This window comes from Pseudopipra pipra, chromosome 22 (assembly GCF_036250125.1).
Source record: "Pseudopipra pipra isolate bDixPip1 chromosome 22, bDixPip1.hap1, whole genome shotgun sequence".
Lineage (NCBI taxonomy): Eukaryota > Metazoa > Chordata > Aves > Passeriformes > Pipridae > Pseudopipra > Pseudopipra pipra.
The window spans coordinates 5,077,699-5,097,700 of NC_087570.1; the positions used below are offsets into that span (position 1 = coordinate 5,077,699).

General features: G+C 39.1%; 1 protein-coding gene across 4 annotated transcripts in view; it reads left to right on the forward strand.

The window, feature by feature from the left end:
• Positions 1 to 20,002, forward strand: part of VPS13D (vacuolar protein sorting 13 homolog D) — a 93,304-nt gene that overhangs the window by 37,294 nt on the left and 36,008 nt on the right. For all 4 annotated transcript variants that reach the window (XM_064678611.1, XM_064678613.1, XM_064678612.1 and 1 more), the window contains 24 exons: positions 236 to 388; positions 954 to 1,089; positions 2,074 to 2,121; positions 2,857 to 3,007; positions 3,641 to 3,851; positions 4,938 to 5,185; positions 5,867 to 6,058; positions 6,586 to 6,712; positions 7,239 to 7,381; positions 8,200 to 8,330; positions 8,549 to 8,724; positions 8,939 to 9,062; positions 9,658 to 9,893; positions 10,636 to 10,744; positions 11,352 to 11,512; positions 11,827 to 11,935; positions 12,610 to 12,789; positions 13,045 to 13,161; positions 13,375 to 13,524; positions 13,667 to 13,816; positions 14,342 to 14,438; positions 16,036 to 16,184; positions 18,611 to 18,745; positions 19,085 to 19,252. In XM_064678611.1, coding sequence (XP_064534681.1) covers positions 236 to 388; positions 954 to 1,089; positions 2,074 to 2,121; positions 2,857 to 3,007; positions 3,641 to 3,851; positions 4,938 to 5,185; positions 5,867 to 6,058; positions 6,586 to 6,712; positions 7,239 to 7,381; positions 8,200 to 8,330; positions 8,549 to 8,724; positions 8,939 to 9,062; positions 9,658 to 9,893; positions 10,636 to 10,744; positions 11,352 to 11,512; positions 11,827 to 11,935; positions 12,610 to 12,789; positions 13,045 to 13,161; positions 13,375 to 13,524; positions 13,667 to 13,816; positions 14,342 to 14,438; positions 16,036 to 16,184; positions 18,611 to 18,745; positions 19,085 to 19,252 — 3,601 coding nt within the window. The remainder of the gene's footprint in view (positions 1 to 235; positions 389 to 953; positions 1,090 to 2,073; positions 2,122 to 2,856; positions 3,008 to 3,640; positions 3,852 to 4,937; positions 5,186 to 5,866; positions 6,059 to 6,585; positions 6,713 to 7,238; positions 7,382 to 8,199; positions 8,331 to 8,548; positions 8,725 to 8,938; positions 9,063 to 9,657; positions 9,894 to 10,635; positions 10,745 to 11,351; positions 11,513 to 11,826; positions 11,936 to 12,609; positions 12,790 to 13,044; positions 13,162 to 13,374; positions 13,525 to 13,666; positions 13,817 to 14,341; positions 14,439 to 16,035; positions 16,185 to 18,610; positions 18,746 to 19,084; positions 19,253 to 20,002) is intronic.

Below are 20,002 nucleotides of genomic sequence, written 5' to 3' on the forward strand. Positions count from 1 at the left end.
TTTGTTCTGCAGAGACACATAAGCAAGTCTCAATTTTAGTTGAGCCTCTTGACACTGAGATAGTTTTACTGCTTTAAAAAAAAAATAATTTGTTTTTTTCAAGAGGCCCAACAGAACATGAAAACTAGTCAGATACACTCATGATGTGAACGTGTTCACTGAGGACTGAGGCAGAGTAAAAGGCACTTGTCACTTGAAGTAGTCAGTTTGTAAAATGCTGTGATTCTCTTCCCAGGGCTGCTCTGTCTCACAGTGGGAGCCCAGGTGTTGTTCCTGAGGAAAACGGGACGTTGCTGGATGATGCCCATAATGTCAGTGAATGGCAAGAAGTTATCACTGGGGAAGAGATTCCATTTGAGTTCGAAGCCAGAGGGAAACTCAGACACAGGTAAAGTTTTGCACACCTACATATGGAACACGTGGGATCATGGTTGTGAGGGCACCAGCAGGTGTTACATTAAAAGTAGATTTTTTTTTAAAAATCTCCTCTTAATATTTAGTTCTTATTTTTAAAGCTTTTCTACAGAGGGAAATGAGTTCTCCAGTAAGCAGCATCTATTGCTATTAGTGGCAGCTGTTCTTAGATGTAATTTGGATTATTATGAGCTTTTAGAAAGACTTGGGACCCTCAATCAATGTCCTTTATTCTAAAGGAGTGGGCCAAGGGGTGGTGTTGGTTGTTGAATGTGTTATCAGAGATAAGAATGTGTTGACAAATATGTAGCACACTTCTATTTTTGCTTATATGACATAGTTGTACTTCTGTGTGTTCATTAGGGAAGGTAGAACAATTAGACAGAATTAGTCTGTCTTTATCCATGAAACAGAAAAACTCCTGAGACTTTTTAATGCTTCAGTGAGATTCTTTTCTCAGAATCCCTTGGTTTGAACTATTTGGTGTTTACACTGTTTAATAATGCTTAATTGTAAATTACCTTGGTCTGGCCTGGTAGGCACACACATGATCTGAGGATTCACCAGTTGCAAGTGAGAGTCAATGGCTGGGAAGAAGTGAGCCCAGTGTCTGTGGACAAAGTTGGAACGTTTTTCCGATATGCTGCACCAGATAAGAACTCCTCCTCCTCCACTGTAAGTTCTGATTTTGAGGGGTTTAGGAAAATGTATAAATGTATAATTTAAGGGTAATGATGGCTGCAAGATTTTGACCTAAAAGCAGCTGCTGTATGAGACTGACCTCTCCATTTAGCTTGCATTGGGAGAGTTTGGAGATGCTGGGTTCTAATTAGCAATTTAATGTGTAACAAAGCCCCAGACAGAGCAGTCAGCAGTTAGTCTGTGCTTGGCTGTCAGAGCTCCCAGGGACAGAACTAACATATTAGTGACAGGGCCATGGACTCGTGGAGACTGAGTTTTAAATCAGCCCAGCATTTCAGCAGCTATTTTTATTTCTTTTATTGCAGGAATGCTTTTCATGTATTTAATTTACTTAAAATAAACAAAACTGGCAATTTCCTGTAAGCCAAGAGATTGTTGAAATATGTGGCTGCTTAGACAAAATATACTTGTCATGAAGGGAAAATGCAGTTGTAATAATCAGGCTGGCATTTCTTGGAGGCTCAGTGATAAAAATGATTTTGTGGATTTCAGAACTAGCTAAGTTTTGAAAGTAGGTACAGGAGGTTGTTGAACACTGGAGAAGTAGTTGAGATCTTTTTGGTATAAAACAGAATTTAATTTCAAGATACTACTGACAAGAGCCAGTGGTCTCTTATTTGTATTGTTTCTGGTGTTTTCATATTGAAGCATAAAAAGCATAATCCCTCTTTAACTTGAATATTGAAGGGAAAGGATGCAAATTGGAGAATTGCTGTTCAGGAATGTCTTTTGGGGAATTCTTCTTTACAATAAACCCTTCTTTTAGCTTCATTTCTTTTTAAACCAATGTTACAAACAGGCTTTGCTAATCTAGTTCTGACATGATTCCAAGCTGTACTGAAGATCAGAAGCACGGTGATGAAAGTTTATTCTTCTCTAGTAAGGTTCTATATTACAGCTGAAATCAATGTCTTTAAAGCTGAACAACTTTAACTTTCTTGTTTACTTTCCTCTCAGCTTGGAAGCCCAATAAGTAGAACAAATATAATACATCCACAAGTCTACGTGAGTATATATTTTCATTTTTTGAGAGCTACTTAAATAAGACCAAAGAATTCTACAAGTGAACTGGCTTTTCCATCCTTGTAGAACCTTTTCAATAGAGACCAAACAAAAGCCAAGCAAACAAAATGGACTTTCAAATCAGAACAAATACATGATTTTCCATTCCTCACTAGTATAAACGTTTGAAGGATGGGTCTTAAATTCCAATATGTGTTCTAGCACATAAATGCTAGAATATGAATTGTTTTTTTCAGGATTGAAGTGGCAATGACTTCATGTAATGTAGGAGGGAAAACACCACAGTAGAAGGGTGAAGAAAATGTGGATATTTTAAGAAAGCTTTATATTATTTTCTAGTTTAGATAAGGGAGTAAGTGACTGTTAAATATATAAGACTTGGAATTCAAACTCCATGGATTTATAAAATAATGTAGTAGTGAGGTGAAGTGTAGTCTTCTTTTAGGATCTGTATTACTCTTAGTTGAACTTCTGTTGTTTTGAAAAAGATAATGAGTTAGTGGTATGTAGAATTGCTTTCTCATAGTTAATTTTACTGTGTTTTGAGGGAGAGGTACAGGATTATAAGGGATTATTATTATGAAACTATATAGACCCGAGGAGTTGCACGTGGTTGGACTCAGTTTTCCTCCAGCAGTTACTGCTTCCACATTGAGGTGCCCCTCTTCTAGATATATTCATTACCTGAGCTTTTTAATGCTTTTAAATATCTTCCAGTTTTCTTCATTGCCTCCAGTTCGTGTGGTGTTTGAAGTCACCCTGGAGGGCGGTGCCCGGAAGGTGATAACGGTGCGCTCGGCCTTGATGGTGAAGAACAAGCTGGAAACTCCAATGGAACTGAGACTGGACAGTCCTTCTGCCCCTGACAGTAAGTGCTGGGAATTCCTGGGCCCTGAATTCCTGTAGTATTCCATACATACTGTGGGAAGTGTAGCTTTCTCCCCAAGAAGATTCGCCACTGTCCGTGGTGGTTCACACCAAAATAGACCTCCCTGGAGAGAAAATGGGTGTTGTTAAGAAGGAAATAATCAACAAAGTGAGCTAGAGGATCCATTAGGATTTTTCCCCATCAGGGAAAGCTGAGACTCTGTAAATACTACATCTTATTTCTGTGTGTAGCAATGTTCTCTCTTTTAACAGTATTCTAGAAAGTTTTCCCTGCAGAGGTGTAGTGTAGAAATGTCGTGATATGTTGACAATGTACCCAAAATGTATAAGGAATGAGGCTTTTTGAAATAAACATTTTCACTAAAGCATCCAAGGGAAAAAGAATTTAAATTCCAGCAAGTTTTTGGGCCATTTCACCTAAATTTGTCTGCTGCCAGATTGTTAATAGAGCTGAAAATAACAGGTTGGTGTTTGAAATGTACATAAAGTAGGAAGTGATTTATATTAAAGTGAAATGGGTTGCTTCAAAAATTTGAGACGCACTACTTCAAAATTTTATGGTTTTCAGTAAAGGGGCCTGTCTTGATATGTGTGTGTTCTTCTCTGCTTGCAGAACCTGTGGTCCTTCCAGCAGTTATGCCAGGAGATTCCTTTGCCATCCCATTACATCTGACATCCTGGCGTTTGCAGGCCAGGCCCAAAGGAATGGGAGTCTTTTTCTGTAAGGCCCCAATTCACTGGACTAACGTTCAGAAGACAACAGAGGTGTGCAGCAGCAAGAGGGAGTGTCACTCCATGGAGTCTGAAAACAGCAGGTTTTTCAGGTAATTAAGACCTAATTCTTCTTCTGTAAGCTCTGTTATCATCTTCTGAACTAATTACCAGGAAAGAAAATGCTTAGAGGTGAAAGCTGCTGCAGTTTTAATGGGAGGTTTTGTTTGGTGTGTTAAGAGGTGAGGAAGCAGTGAAGTGTAACTGCTGCATTTCTGCAGGGCTCCTTGAAACCCCTCTGAGAATACAAAGCACAGTGTTAATATTTTTGGTAAAAAATAAAAGATTACAAAATAGAATGTAGACTTAAATTAACTGCTCTGTCTCACTGAGGATAACAAGTGCTTTGCCAAAAGAGTGTTCACAAATACTCATTCTTTATCTTCAATGTCCTGTGCTCTGTTCTGAGTCCAAAAATGTTGCTGCATAGTAAGGACTTAATGGAATTTTGTGGTTTTCTGATAATGGTTGATTTAGGGTTGCTCTGTATTTAGGAAATACTAGAATAGAGATTATGGAAGCTGCTCAGGAAATGACCTTTGCACACCATGTGGTTACTTCTGTGTGTCAGCTCCATAGTTCATTTCTTAATATGCTGCTTTTGAACGTATCACAGGGAGGCAAATGCACAAATTATTTAAAATGAAGATTTACTTAGTCAATTTTTTCTTAACTAATGGAAAACCGAAGTGTCAGGTGGTCAGAGGAAGGATGTATCTACTGGGAAGAAGGACACAGTCAACATTTATTTTTCAGAAAATGATTTTAATTTACTTTAATAGTTAAAATCTCTTACTAATAGTTACAAACATATTTTTGCAAGTCTATGGAAGCTGCTTTTATAGTTGGTAACCTGTAAAAGCCATTTTCTGTTACATCTCTGAACAGACCAGGTTTTTCTGAGTGACTAAATTAAGTCTTTGATTAAAATCAGGAAACTCCTGTTATCTTAATGTTAGGCATAAATACAAAATACCTTATGGTCAAACAACAAAGTGATTAGGTGAAGAACAACTCTAAATGCTGTTTTTCTTATCAATTCTGAAGTTAGAGCATGTTAGAGGATTTAGTGCAATACAGAAAGATAGGATTCAATTGCCTGCCAAACTCATTGACTCCTCCTGTGTCTGCCTTCCCAGGTTTTGTGTGGCTATAAAGAAGGAGAATTACCCTGATTACATGCCTTCCAGCATATTCTCTGACAGTGCTAAGCAGATTTTCAGGCAGCCTGGGCACACAATTTATCTCCTGCCAACGGTGGTGATCTGCAACCTGCTCCCTTGTGAGCTGGAGTTCTATGTGAAGGGTTTGCCCATCAGTGGAACCCTGAAGCCTGGCAAAGAGGTGGCCTTGCACACGGCTGACACGTCCCAGAACATTGAGCTCGGTAAGGTTCTTGTCCAGGTGCTGTTCTCTGACCCTCAGTGTACCTCAGTACCTCAAAGGAACCTTTATCTGAAAGGAACTATGGTGCAGAATGGAAAAATTTAAAAATGGACAGCATTTATATGATTATTTCGTTGGCTTGCAGGGTTTCTTATATTTAATAACCAAGTGCACACATTCAAAAAAAAAAAAGAGTACTGATATTGCCATCATTCCCCCAAATCTGTCAGCTGTCTTAGTCTGTTCCTTGTTCAGCTCTTTTCTTGTTTTCCTGGGAGTGGAAACAGAAACTGGAGAGATCAGTGATAAAGAAGGCAAATAAATAAGTTCCCAATGTTTTGGGTGGCTTTGCTTGTTTTTTTTCTAACAGAAAAAGTTGGTGTTGAAAATCTGTACAGAATTATTCAACACTGGCTGGAGTTGTGATGCCTAAAGCAATAACTAGCCCTAAGCAGGCTTCCTTACAGAACCTTTTTTGTTGTTTGTGACCTAAATTGTGGCATTTCTTCCTGAGGTCAGAGTTTACTATGCTGGGCAGATTCTAAAGTTAATCTGGGTATGAGCTACATGAAATATTCAGAAAGATCAAGTCCCATGAAACACCAACCTCAACACTTACCAGGAACCAATGTTTCTGCGTGGGTGATGTTAGGTTTGGTTTGGTTTGGGTTTGTTTTCACAGGGGTATTGCTAGAAAACTTCCCAGTCTGCAAAGAGCTGCTGATTCCTCCTGGGACACAGAACTACATGGTGAGGATGCGACTGTACGATGTCAACAAGCGGCTGCTCAACCTGACCATCAGGATCGTGTGTCGTGCTGAGGGTTCCCTAAAAATACTCATTTCAGCACCATATTGGTTAATCAACAAAACTGGTGAGTTTTGCTGTGGTCATGAACTGGGAAATAAAGATGTCCTGCAGTATTTTGGTTTGCCTTCTGGCCAAATAGAGCTTCTAAACGCTACTCAAGAGGAATTAAAGTTGCAGGAATTAATTATTTTAGTAGTGCCAGCAGCTGTTGTTTGATGAGTGTTACAGGTAATTTACACATTTGAGTTGCTGCATTACAGATTTTCAAACAAATAAATTAACATAGATTAGATCACTGTTAAAATGTGGGGTTTCAAAGACTGAAATGCTTTGAGAAAGCAATGGGTCTGACTTTGAGTCTGTGTTAACTTCCACTGGCACTTTCAGCCCCCATGACCTGCAGCTGTTTTAAACAGGTTAAATGAAGAACTAGGAGGATACAGGCAGATTAATGGATAATCCTACAACCAAAATATTTTAGGCTGTTCCTTAATTTGAAGTAGTTTCCACCATTCTCATTTTAATTTGTTCACAAGTGACTTGTACTTTAACACTCTTTTGTGTGTGTGTGTGTGTGTGTTTAACTTAAAGGATTACCACTGATCTTCAGACAAGATAATGCAAAAACAGATGCTGCTGGGCAGTTTGAAGAGCATGAGCTTGCTAGAAGCCTCAGCCCTCTGCTGTTCTGTTATGCTGATAAAGAACAGCCAAACTTGTAAGTAAGAAGAGCAATCAGGAGGAACTTTACAAAGATGAAAGTAATTCACAGATTGGGTGCTGATACATCAATATGAGGATCATGTAGGAAAAGCCCTTCCCTGTTAAGATGACCCGTTATTAAGTTTTTAATACAGAAATGAGCACATTGGATCTTTAGACATTTCCTACTGAAAGTTCCTTGGTTGGCTCATTCTGTTGTGTCAGAATTTATTGGAAATTTTAATTTTTTTTTCTTTCAAGGATAAAATAGACTCCACTGTTGTTGTGATTAATCAGCCTGAAAATTGCCAAGCCCTTTACATGACATGGCCACTGAATCCTGACCAATGTGATGAAAGAGCTTATGGCAGAAATGCAGAATGAACCACACAACAAGAGATTTATCATGAATTTTAAGGCTATTATATTCAGACACAGGTGTTCTTTTTGCATCTTGGGCATGTGTTTGATTACCAGAATCACGTTGTTATCTGATTCTTTATTTAAAGGAGTAAATCTTTGTGGTTTTTTCTTACCTTTAGCTGTACAATGAGGGTTGGAAGAGGAATCCATCCTGAAGGCATGCCTGGCTGGTGCCAGGGATTCTCCCTGGATGGGGGCAGTGGTGTCAGAGCCCTCAAGGTGATCCAACATGGAAACAGGCCAGGCCTCATCTATAACATTGGTAGGTGGTGACAGGAATATTGGAACAATCCAGAATCCTGTATAACTCTTGGTGAGACAAGATGTCAGTGGCACCAGAAACAGAACAATTGCAGCAGAGAAAGATATGTTGTTAAAGGTTTTTGAGAGTCCAGAGAAAATTATTAAACTAGGAAATAGTATTCTAATTATTTTTATTTCTTTATTTTAATTTTATTAGCTTAAAAATCAGTTTTCTGTTATTTTTTACATTTCAAAACTGAGTGTTAATAACTGCATTTACAAACTCTGCTGCCTGTTTCTCTGTCTTTATTCCCCCTGTGGGTTAATTCCAAGTACATCTGAAATCCCTTCATGTTACTCTGATTATTTTGACTGCCTGTGCACTGTAACTGTTCAGCCATGTGCTGCTTCTGTGGGTTTTGCTTTGTACAGGCTGATGTGCAGGAGTGCAGCTTCTGGCTCCTGGTGTACAGAAAGCACAATTTCTCCATAAGGTTTTAGTTTTTAATTAAATGAGAGTTTGGAAGTTACTTCACAATTATTTTTGAGGAATTTTTCATATGTTTAAAACTGAAATAATTACTTGCATTGATGTGATTGGAAAGAGTTTTGGGGCTTTTTATCTTCAGTGGTTATGACCTCTAAATTGTACTTGAGAAACAGAGGGTGACAGATGATATAAAATTACATTTATTGTTTAATGTGTCAAAACACAGCAGTGGTGTGGCACAAACAGTGCATCTCAGGAACTCGAAAGAACCTGTGCTCTGTGAAATATATTGTATTTTATTTCTTTTCTTTTTAAGTAATAGCTTTATTTTACCTTGGTTTTATTAGGTATTGATGTCAAAAAAGGCAGAGGCCGTTACATTGACACCTGCATGGTCACCTTTGCTCCCCGTTACCTGCTGGACAATAAATCCAGCTACAAACTGGCCTTTGTCCAGCGGGAATTCGCCAGAGGGCGGGTAAGAAGCTTCCTGGGGGTTATTTTCAGTACAGTTCTGTGGTTAATCATAAAAAAGAACAAATGTCGTTCTTGAAAGTGTTGTTGGTTGGTTATGGGGGTCTTTCTCATTATTCCTGACAGAATAATTGCTGTGTTGGTATTTGGGAGGTCTGTAGATTAATACTAAGGTTTCAGTACCAGGATTATTTAACCATTTTTTCCTGATTTCTGTCCTAGGGAGCATCTAATCCTGACGGATACATCTCCACCCTCCCTGGCTCCAGCGTCGTGTTCCACTGGCCACGGAACGATTATGATCAGCTGTTGTGTGTGAGGCTCATGGATGTCCCAAACTGCATTTGGTCTGGGGGCTTTGAGGTCAACAAGAACAACTCATTCCACATCAACATGAGGTAGCTATTCTATAAAAATCTTCTGTAATTTGCCTCTGGTCTTTGATGGAGGCAGATGTTTAATCCTCGTTCCACATCAGGGTGGGGTAGCTGTGATCTGTAAATCTCCTGCAGAGTGCTTCTGGGTTTTGATAGAAGCAGCTGTTTCATGCTTAGGGCTGCAGGTAATGCAGATCAGAAGCTTACCTGTGTTGCACTTTGCTCTTTTTCCAAGGGACTCCTTGGGAAAATGTTACTTTTTGAGAGTAGAGATTACCCTGCAAGGAGCCACGTACCGCATCGCCTTCAGCGACACCGACCAGCTCCCGCCGCCCTTCCGCATCGACAACTTCTCCAAGGTAAAAGAACAAAAAACCCACAGTTTTTCCCCTCTATTTTTAAGGAAAAGTAGTCCTTGATATCTGTTAGAAGAGAGAGATGAGTAGCTTGTGTAATGAAATAAAATTAAAGTTTGTGTAGCAAGAGGTCTTTGTAATAATTGTGTTTTTCTGAAGTTCTAGTGAAAATTGGAAGCACTTAATTACATCTTGTTCAAATAATAGTGCTAATGTTGTGGCTTTCCTGAATGCCTTATAAGTCTTGCAAGGAAGAGCATTGTTACTGAAGAGAAATTGTTCTGGGGTGGTAATTTGAAATCTGTTCTAGTCTCCTAATTTAGACTAGGAGGATTTGAGATGCTGCCATGGAACTGAAGACATTGTGAACCACAAATGACAGATAAAAGCAAAGATGACATTTCTCAACCCTTTAAGACTGTTTTTAATTGAGACCTGAATGGAACAATTTGCATATGAAAAAGATGGGGGGAAAAAAATAAGTGCTCTTTTTTCAGCTCCTGTGATCAACTCCTGGCAAATGAGCAAATGGCAGGAAAAAATCTGCCTGATGAACAATTCCTGTGGGAAACAAACTCATCTTTCCTACCTGTTGCAGGTCCCAATTGTGTTTAACCAGCACGGGGTGGTGGAGCCCAGGCTCTCCACTGAAGTGAAGCCCATGACCTCCCTGGATTATGCCTGGGATGAGCCTGTCCTGCCCCCCTTTATCCTGCTGACAGTGAAGGGGGCAGGCTCCTCTGAGGTTGTCTGCTGCATGAACGACTTCCAAGACAGCAAGCAGCTTTACTATGAAAACTTCATCTATATTGCTGCTACATATACCTTCTCAGGGTAATTCTTTCTATCTTAGATGAAAATATTTTGAGTGTTCATGGTGTTCAGCAAGCTTTGCATTAATATTCTCTTAGTGGTTGCCATTCCAAAGGTTTTCAAATGCAGCTAAACTTCTATCAGCCAGCAGAAGAAATGCCAAATTCAGAGTTGTCTGACAGTCAGTAATCTGTGTATCTTACTTCATTTGATCATAGTACCTTTGTTTTAGAGCCTGGCATTGTTTATTCTGTCACACAGTAAGAAAGATTAAGGCTGTGGCATCTGCTGTGACCCCACTGTCTGATCTGGGAAGAGCAGGGTTGGTTGGGGTCCTCTCTGGGGACTTCATTTTTATTGGTGTCTAAAGGACACTTTACCACAGTTCTCACCTATTTACAACATGCCTGTGAAATGTAAACATGTAAAATAGCTTATATGCTGTTGAAAACAACTCTGGGAGAGTGAAACAGGCTTTGTTGCTTTCCTCAGTATAAGGCAGAAAATTGTCTTTGGAATTCATCTGTTTTGCCTGTGAAGTTCCTTGCTGCAGTGAGAAATCAAAGCCTCTTTTAAGAATGTACTCAAATTGACAGCTTGCACTGGTAATTCCTAACAAGAGGGGAAAGAAACCAATATAAATTTGTCTGATGGGCTGTATTGGAAGTGTCAACTTCCTTGATTCAGTTTTAGTAGAGATCTAATTCAAACTGCAGAAGCAGCAGCTACTCTGAATAATCATGATATTTTCTTGGTGTTCTAGTTTACAGGAGCCAAGTGTAAGACCAGTTGCTTCAAATAAGGATGTTGCAAATGCAGAGCTTGTCCTTGATGTTTCTCCAAAGACTCAAAGAGTTGTGCTGAAAAAGAAGGTACCAAGACACATTTGATTTATTTTTTTAAATGCTGTTGCTCTGTGCTGAAGTAAAATCAAATGCTGAGAGTAGGACAACATAAAAAAAAAAAGAGTTCTAACTTTTAAAGGGTGGAGACAGGTTCCAAAGTGACAGGTTATTTTGAATTGTAGTGGTGCTTCTGTATAAGACTTTTATGGGGATAAAGATGGCAGAAAAGGGAATTGGAATAAAAGTAGTAAGGAATGTTGTAAATGCCTCCAAGACAACAGTGTGGTAACTGAATGTTGGATATTCTAATGAAGTTACAAGGTTTCATGGTAACCTAAGTCTTCTGTTTCTGGACCTCTTAAAAAATAGAAACTGTATTTAAATATTGTTGAGATTAAAAAACACCTTGTAAATGCAGCTCTGCATCTAACTGCTAGTGTGTGATGCATATTCATTGAATATCAGAGTTCCATTAGAAGTCTTTATCCAAACTAGTTCCTAATTCCCATTCAGGCCTCTGAAGTTAAATATATACAAGTCACTCCAAGAATTATAATTCAAAGCCTCTGATAGCAAAACAGAACAAAACCACTTGCTCTGTACTGTGTTTAAATGTCGAGTTTTTATGCCACAGGAGCCAGGAAAGCGCTCCCAGCTTTGGAGAATGACGGAGACAGGAATGCTTTGCCATGAAGGGTCTTCAGTTCCTCACAACCCCCATAAACCCTCCCCTCGCTCCGAGGACTCCAGTATGATTCTGGATATTGCCGGCCTGGCAGCTGTCACAGACAACAGGTACTGCACACCCAGCTCCTCAGGAGACTGCTGGAGGTTCTAACTAAGCACAGTTCATATGATATTCTGTGAATAAGGAAAGAAATTGCTCTGAAGGCATGTGGAAGAGCTGGATTTTACCCCATTTTTTAAACAAACCTCACGATCAACCTGCGTGACTTGGAAATACTTTTCGAAAGGTGGCTAATGCATTTTTAGCAGGTTAAAAGAGCACTTCAGAAGCGAGACTAGGAAAGTGAGCTGGAGCAAAATAAATGTTCAGCATTAACACATCTGCAGAGTAAATCCTCCTGAGCTCTGGTGCTTCCCTGCAGGTACGAGCCCCTGATGCTGAGGAGGCCCGACCGCCGGCGCAGCACGACCCAGACGTGGAGCTTTCGGGATGGGAAGCTGACCTGTGGGATTCATGGACTTGTTGTCCAGGTCAGTACTGATCTTCTGTTTGTTGCTGATAGAAATGACAGTCATTTGGGTTTAGTATTGAAGTGAACTAAAAGCTTCGAGGCCAGAGTTCAGGATACAGAGAAGAGCAGACTTGTGTAAACAGCTTGTGTTTTAAATTCATATTTGAATATTTGTATTAGTTTCAAATAATTAAACATCTTGCACTAATAATTAGAAAAATAATTGACTTAGTGCCATGATATTGCATTGATCGTTTTGTGATCAGTAAGTTACTAATTGAAGCAACCAAAAAAGCCCTGTGTTGCTGTTTTTGGGTGTTGACTCAGCAAGGATTTACTCACCTGCAGATCCAGAGTTCATCTTTTAAAAAGCTTCCTGTCATTTTGGAAAACTTTTCAGGAAGGACTTTCCCATGTCCATTGTTGATGTGATAGCTTCAGTTTTAAATTAAGTGGGAATACTTAATTATCAGTCTTGGCTGATTTTTTTAGCTGCCAAACTGATTAAACATGAGTTACCAGAAGCTTTAATAATAGTAAGTAAAATGTTGCTGGAGTGCTCTTCTTTTAGTTCTGAAGAGTAAAGAGAGCAAAGTAAAATACACTTTTAAATTAATGTATGTAAACAGTTATCTGAAGTTTTCACTTATCGATTATCTAAGTTATTTTCCTTACTCTTTTTTCTTTCTCCAGGCAAAGGGAGGAATGCTGGGTCTTCATGATGGAGCTGAAGTTGTTCTAGGTCCTGATACTTCCCTTGAACTTTTGGGGCCAGTTCCACCTGAACAGCAGTTCATAAACCAAAAGATGAGGCCTGGCTCAGGAGTCCTGGCCGTGAGAGTCATCCCAGATGGGCCAACAAGAGTTCTGCAGGTGACTTCATTCATTAACTAGAATGAAGTTCTGTTATTTGCTTGTACTTGCAATACTTTTTTCTTTATTACATCTTTAAATCTTTACAAAAAGCTGCCTTTATAATGATATGAAGGGGGAGGGAATATCATAAAACCAGAAATAGTTACCACAAAAGCTTTCATTGTACCTATTTTTTTTTAAAAAGATAATTTTATAAGGTAGCTGTTATTTACAGATAGGAAAGTGATAATTTGGTAATTGATTTGTTTTCAGATAACTGATTTTAACCAGCGTAGAAACGATCGTTTGTTCAGTGAAGGAGATGAACTTCCAGTTATGGAGCAGGATCTGCGCAAGCTGAAAAGCCCAGACACAGAGCAGGAGTTGGAAGTAAGATTTTATAACCAGTACCTGTCCCTTTTATTTATCATTTTCCTTTCTAGATTGTAGGGAGGGGGTGGTTGGTCATTAACTTCTCCCTGTGATGGTCAGTCTCTCTGGAGATGAGTCTGAAAAAATAACTTCTTTGCAGAAGTGTGTATTTGGTACCACATGTTTTTCAGTGTTGGTTTGCTAGTGGTAGTTGTTGTTTTTTTTTCTCAGGTTCTTGTGAAACTGGAAGGTGGAATAGGATTGTCTTTAGTCAACAAAGTCCCTGAAGAGCTGGTGTTTGTAAGCCTCACAAGAATTAATGTCCACTACACACAGCTCTCGACAAGTCAGGTGCTAGAGCTCAGTGTGCACGACATACAGGTATTTTGAAACAAATTTATTTATTTATTCACGGGTCATCTTCAGTTTTTGTTGTCACAACAAGTGTGAAAGATATTTAAAACTGTTTCTGAGATTTCTGTTCCTAAATATCATTCTTTTTTCTGTCTTGTCCACTCTGCAGGTGGACAACCAGCTTATTGGCACCACACGGCCTTTTATGCTCTTCCTGACGCCCAAGATGAGTGAGAACGAGCCCCTGGAGACTGGGCCTGCTGTGCAAGTCAATGCCATGAAATTCCCCAGTAAAAATGCCCTGACTGATATATACAAGGTAAAACACAATGTTTTGTTTGTGCCAGGCAGGTATTACTTTGCTTAAATGACCTTTCCTCTTCCTAGGTTTCACTTAATTCAATGATTTGTGAAATACACTTGGTTGAATTAATACTGAAGCTTAAAGGACACCATGTCCACGGTGTTTAAAGCTACAGTACAGTGATTAACAATGATAATAAATAAGTTTAAAAATGTAACAAACAAAACAGCTGATTTCAGGGCTGGAAAACAGTGAAGCAGGAGATTTTGAAGTGCTAGGATTAGGTAACGAAGCACAATGCCTTCTAGAAAATTGAAATAGTTGTAGGTAACTTGTTGTAACAAGTAGGTAACATCACTAGTTGTAGGTAATTTGAAGTGAAGAGAGCTACCAAAGACATTTTGAAGGTGGGAATTTTGCTACAAATCCATTCAAGTGAAAATATTCCATTGAACTAGAGCACGTTGTCCTTTTTAATAGGTTATATGGATTATATTTCTGGTGTTAATGCTGTAAGCTGAGACTTGTTTATCTCTGTAGCATCTGATGATCACTGCCCGAAAGTTCACAGTTCAAATTGAGGAGAAACTGCTTCTGAAGCTCTTGAGTTTCTTTGGCTACGACCAGTCTGAGTCAGGTATGGGATTGAATTACAAGGAGCAGTTTTACAGTGCACACAAGTATTATGGTCTTTCCATAAAGTTCAAAACACCAGGAAGCTTTTGGCTGCTGGAACCTCCCAGTGTTGGAGAGAAGGCTGGAAATGCCTCAGTGGCCCCTGGGGAAGCTGTTCTTGCGTGTTGGAGTCATTACAGTGCTCAGGTAACAGGCCCAGTACACAGTGGCTGGGCTGAACTTCTCTGCAAGGAGTTTCGTGTTCAGCTTCAGTTCCTGGATCTGGAGTCATCTAAACTGGCATAAAAGAAATCGTGTTATTAATTTAGCAAGCCACTTAGTTTAGTAATTTGTTTGGTTTGTTTATTTAACCCAAGGCTAGAAGTAGGATACCTGTTAATTTGTTCCTTGAGCAACTCCTCTTGCTTCACTGGAGGAAGATTTTGTCTGTCTGACCTTTTAGTTGTGGCATGCATACCCCTGACTGTAATTGCAATGTGAGTTTTCTTTCATTCATTGAGGCAAGACAGACCTCTTCAACCTTCTAATCTCATAGATGCTCTTCTAATCCTCCTATTTTAGGGTTTATCTGTACTTTGGAAACGTTCTGAAATGTTTGTTTTGGAGTGGCAATTGAAAAAGTCACTTGTATGATGCAGTAGCCTGTGTGCTGTTACATAATCACTGTCACAGCAAAAGAACTGGGTTTGGCATGATTTCCAAATGGGGCCAAGCCTACAAATGATGCTCCAGAGTTCTGTCCTGCTAATCCACAGTATCTTCTGAGTTGTCTCTGAAAGAATAACAGCCTTACATTTCACAGGGGATTTACAGAGTTAGATCTCTAGTGATGAGGAAGATGAAAAAATGTTGAGTTTTGCTCTTATGCTTTTTACTGCTCTGTCCTTTGTTTTGCTTTACCCTGATGCTTCTGCTATTGTTTTCTTTCCTTGCTTACTGCACATTATTTGTAGTTTATCCACTGATGGTGCTGATGTCATCCAAGATCCAGACAAAAATGATTTTATCATTTATAGTCAACGTGTTTAATTGTTCAACCCGAGTTCATTAGGCTTGGTCATCTTTCATGTTTCTCCTGCCTTCTCACACCACCAGGATGCCCTTACTAATAACACAAACCTGTTAATGTCAATAACATTTGACTCACTCTCTATGTAAATCGATTTATTGAATGTCATCCATTCTGCAGGGATAATTGAAAGCTTGCTTTGTGCATTATATTCCTAGTTGAGTGTATAAGGAATTACAGAGAAAGTAGAGAGGAAAACAGACTGTCAGAGCAAGACTGCCCAGTAGGAAACATTGCATAGTTATGTGTTATCTCCTTGTTTCTCTGTGCTGATTAAGATAAATTAGAAGTGAGATTCAAAGCTCAAATAACAGGTTTTAGAGATGCAGAGAGATCTGACAAAAAATTCTTGAGCCTCAGAGGTCAACTTGGTGTCACAAGGCATGAGTAATTCTGCTGGCTCCACCAGCAGTCACACATACTTCTTATTTGTAGAGAGCACTGTTAACTCTGCACAGAGTGTGCATTCCTAACCCCATATTTATTTATCTTTAATCTCTTCTGATTCCTGTGTTTTGTCTGGATGCAGAAGTTGAGAAGTACGATGAAAACCTCCATGAGAAGGTGGTTGAACAAGGGGGAGCACAAAAGCGATACTACTTTGAAAACCTCAAAATCAGTGTGCCTCAAATCAAACTGAGTGTCTTCACTTCCAACAAGCTCCCTTTGGATCTCAAGGTACCCCAGTGCATTCCCAGAGAGGGCTTCTGAGGAAAGAGGAGGAGATGGGAACAGAAACTTTAACTTAATAGTATTAATTTCCATTTACTCTTCCATTATGGAAGTTACAAATAGTAGAAGTGCCAATAAGTTCTGTTATTTAATTTGCATAATTTCCAGTCTCTTCTGTCATGCTCTTTCATTTTTCTAATTTCAGTTGAAGCACAGACAATGACTCACTGCTTTACAAAGGATCTTAGTTACAGTAATGGAAATGTAAAGAGCTTAAAGGGAATAACTATCATAAAAAAAGAAGTTACTCAGAAATACAGGACAATTCCGAGTGTTTCCATCAAAAAAAATGTTTCATTGAAATTGGAGAATTTGCATGAGCCCCATGCAATTTGGTTCAATATTAAAGTAAATTCAGATTGAGTGTGGACTTAGGTGGAAAATCTGGTCCTTTTCATGTGGTAATAAATCTGGCATAGTTGTTCAGTGAATGAGGGAGTCCAGATTATAGCAAGAAGATAATCTCATCCAGTGTTCCCAAACCTGGACATAATAAAGTGGCAATGGTCAGTTGCCATTTTAATAATAATAATAAATTTAATATTTCAATCAAAAATATTTCTGTTCCCTCTGAGCTAATACAACTACTTTACTCCAATGTGGAAGAGTTGAAACAAAACCAACCAACCAAACCACAAAAAACCATCCCTACTGAACTGCTGCCTATTCAAAAACCAGAACTGAGGCACTGAACCAGACTTTTTTGTCTTTGATGTTAAGAACATCAGGATGTGCAGGCTTTTAAAGAAGTTGAGTTTTATGTAATGAATGAGTATCTTACCAAGATGACCCAGAAGATCATCAGTCCTGCATTTTTGTATTGCTTTTACCAAATCCTCGTGCAGAGGACAGTTCAGTAGCCAGCTGGGATGTTCCTTAGCTGGGATGTTCCTTAGCTGGGATGTTCCTTAGCTGGGATGTTCCTTAGCTGGGATGTTCCTCACACTGCACAACAGCAGCAGTGTCCTGAATGTGTGTTTGCACTTCAGCACAAAAACCTATCACTGATTAGCTCAAATGCACAGAGAGTTAATGGTGAGGGCCTTTAAGAGGCCAGGCACTGTGCACTGTTGGATTTCCTACCACCCTTGGAATGGGATTCCAGCTGGATACATCTTGGCAGCCCTCAGCAATGTTCCCAAGGGAAAGCCTGGCCTATACATTTTTCCCCCCTAATGATAACAGTCCCTGCCTGAGTTCTGTATATTGACTTTCACAGACAGAGTTCCCTTCAGTTCTGTAGCACAGGAGAGTTCAGGGCAGGAGGCAGAGAATAATCACAGTAGAGCCTTTGTGGAAGTTTTTCTAACTACCTCTAATGTTCCTGGCTTGGACATGGCTGGCTGGTAATTTGGTGTAGACAGATTATTTTTATTAGGTACCAGTATTAACAAAGTTGCCTTATATAATATTTGATAGTTAAACAGGAAATTACTTCCTACCCAAGTGAATAATGAGGACTACTCTGGTTAGTCATCCATTTACTGAAAAAATAAATAGCTTCTTTCTTACTTGCAAACTTAAGTCAGACCTGTAACTTGCCTTAATTGCCTGCAGATGGCACAAAAATCGTGTTACTTACACCAGCAAGGCTTTGGTGATTAATGTGTAAAGATATAACACAAGTGTCAGGCTTCTTGTCTTCCTCAGATTGTCTGATGTTGGTAACTGTGCAGATGCATTATTAAGACCTGAAACAGGGGGGTTTCTGTCTTAAAAGATTAATTTTCTTGTTAGTTTTTCTATTGAAATTATTTTGTTTGTGTGTGTGTATATATATAGATGTGTAGCTTGTCCACCTTAAATGGGGTTTTTTATGTACAGATGGCCTATGAGCTAATTACAGTCTTGGTTTTCTTCCTTGAAAAATAATGGAAAAAGCTAGTTTAAAGAGTTTCAGTATACCATATAATGTTAAGAAATGAGCCTCAGGCTTACAGGAAATTATGTATGTTATTTCAGCTCATCCTGACACTTAATCCCTTCATAGAACTTCAGCAGGGTGGAAAATTTCCAGTTTTATTAAGGAAATTCATTTAGAGTTTGGTTTAATTGACCATTAGAGCAGTTATAGCAAAGTGCTATATGTGGAATATTGGACACATTTTGTTCTGAAATATTCTTATGAAGTGTAAGAAACATTGCATTGGGAGGTTTAGTGACTATGGAGTTACTGGAGGAACACAGTTCTAATAACTGATCATTGCTTACAAGTAAAAGGTTTGTGGGTGATTGCTCTCTATATCCAGGTGGTAAACCACTCCAGCAGCCTGAATGTTGGTTTGTTACCCATTCAAAGGTAAATTGATTTGGGTGCTGTGAATGAGAAGTACAGAGCAAACTGAAAATGGCAATATCTTTTCTTCACTCAGGCATTGAAAAGCACGTTGGGATTCCCCCTGATCCGGTTTGAGGATGCTGTGATTAATCTGGATCCCTTCACCAGGGTCCATCCCTATGAAACCCAGGAGTTCATCATTAATGACATTCTGAAACACTTCCAGGAGGTAAATGTCATGGATTGTATTGTGGCACAGGCTGAACTTCTCTGGATTTGGGAGTTCTCCATTGAGGGTGTGGGAGCTCTTCCCTGACTATTAAGTGTTAGTGCTGTGTTGCTTCTTTGGCATATGGAGTAATAGTATCACATGTTTCTAAGAATATACTACATTTTAAGATCAAACTAGGGTTGATCTTACTGGTATTTGTGTGTCCATTTCTCCAGTAGAACTACCTGGGTTGTTTTATGCTTCTGTTGTGGGTGGGATATTTTATCTTTTAATCAACCTTGCTGGTGTTAATGTGATTCATAAGTGATATTTCATTCTTCCTCTTGATTTTTACAGGAGCTGCTCAGTCAGGCAGCAAGGATCCTGGGTTCTGTGGATTTCCTTGGCAACCCCATGGGTCTGTTGAATGATTTTTCAGAAGGTGTTACTGGCCTTATAAAATATGGCAACGTGGGTGGGCTCATCAGGAACGTCACACACGGAGTATCCAACTCTGCTGCAAAGGTAATAATTGTGATATTAAAGTTGGCTACAGCAATGAGCAAAAAATAGTCAGGCAAGAAGTCAAATAGAATCATTGACCATGTTTAAATTGCCTTATGTCCTTTTTGTTTTGTAAAAATAGTGTTTGAAGTGTAGATTTTCTTTTCTTAAATGCTTTTTATACACATCTGAGAGATGCCAGAGACAGGAGTCAGTGACCCACTCAAGGCCTTATTATTGCTATTTATACACATACTTTGCAGATTGAATGCAGGAGTTAACAGAGTGAGAACTAAAAAGTTGCTCAAGTGTGGCCTCATCTCCCAAGTGCAAATGAACAAAGTTGTATTATATTATGTATATAATCTACACAGAGAAGAGAGCATTAGAGAAAGGTGGAGTATTAAGGGATTATTTAGTGTATCAGGAGTTGCTAGCTCTTCTTTTTGGGAAGTGCTTAAGCTGATGTGAATAGCAATTATTATGCTGACACTTGAGGTTTGGGGTCTTTTATGCCACATAGCAACAAACTAAGGAATTCCTAGATTGCTTTGAATTTATCTTTAGTTTAATTCCAAAGTCTCTGCATGGTGAACATTCTTTTGTCCTTCCTGATAACAACTGGGAGAATTCAATTATATCAGTGGAAATAACTCTCTTTAGTGCCTGAGACAGGGAAGATCTGAGGCAGCAATGAGAAATAGGAGCATTTTGGATCATGGTCGGTTCTGTCCTTGATACTGAGCAAACATATGTCCTTGAAATGTTTTT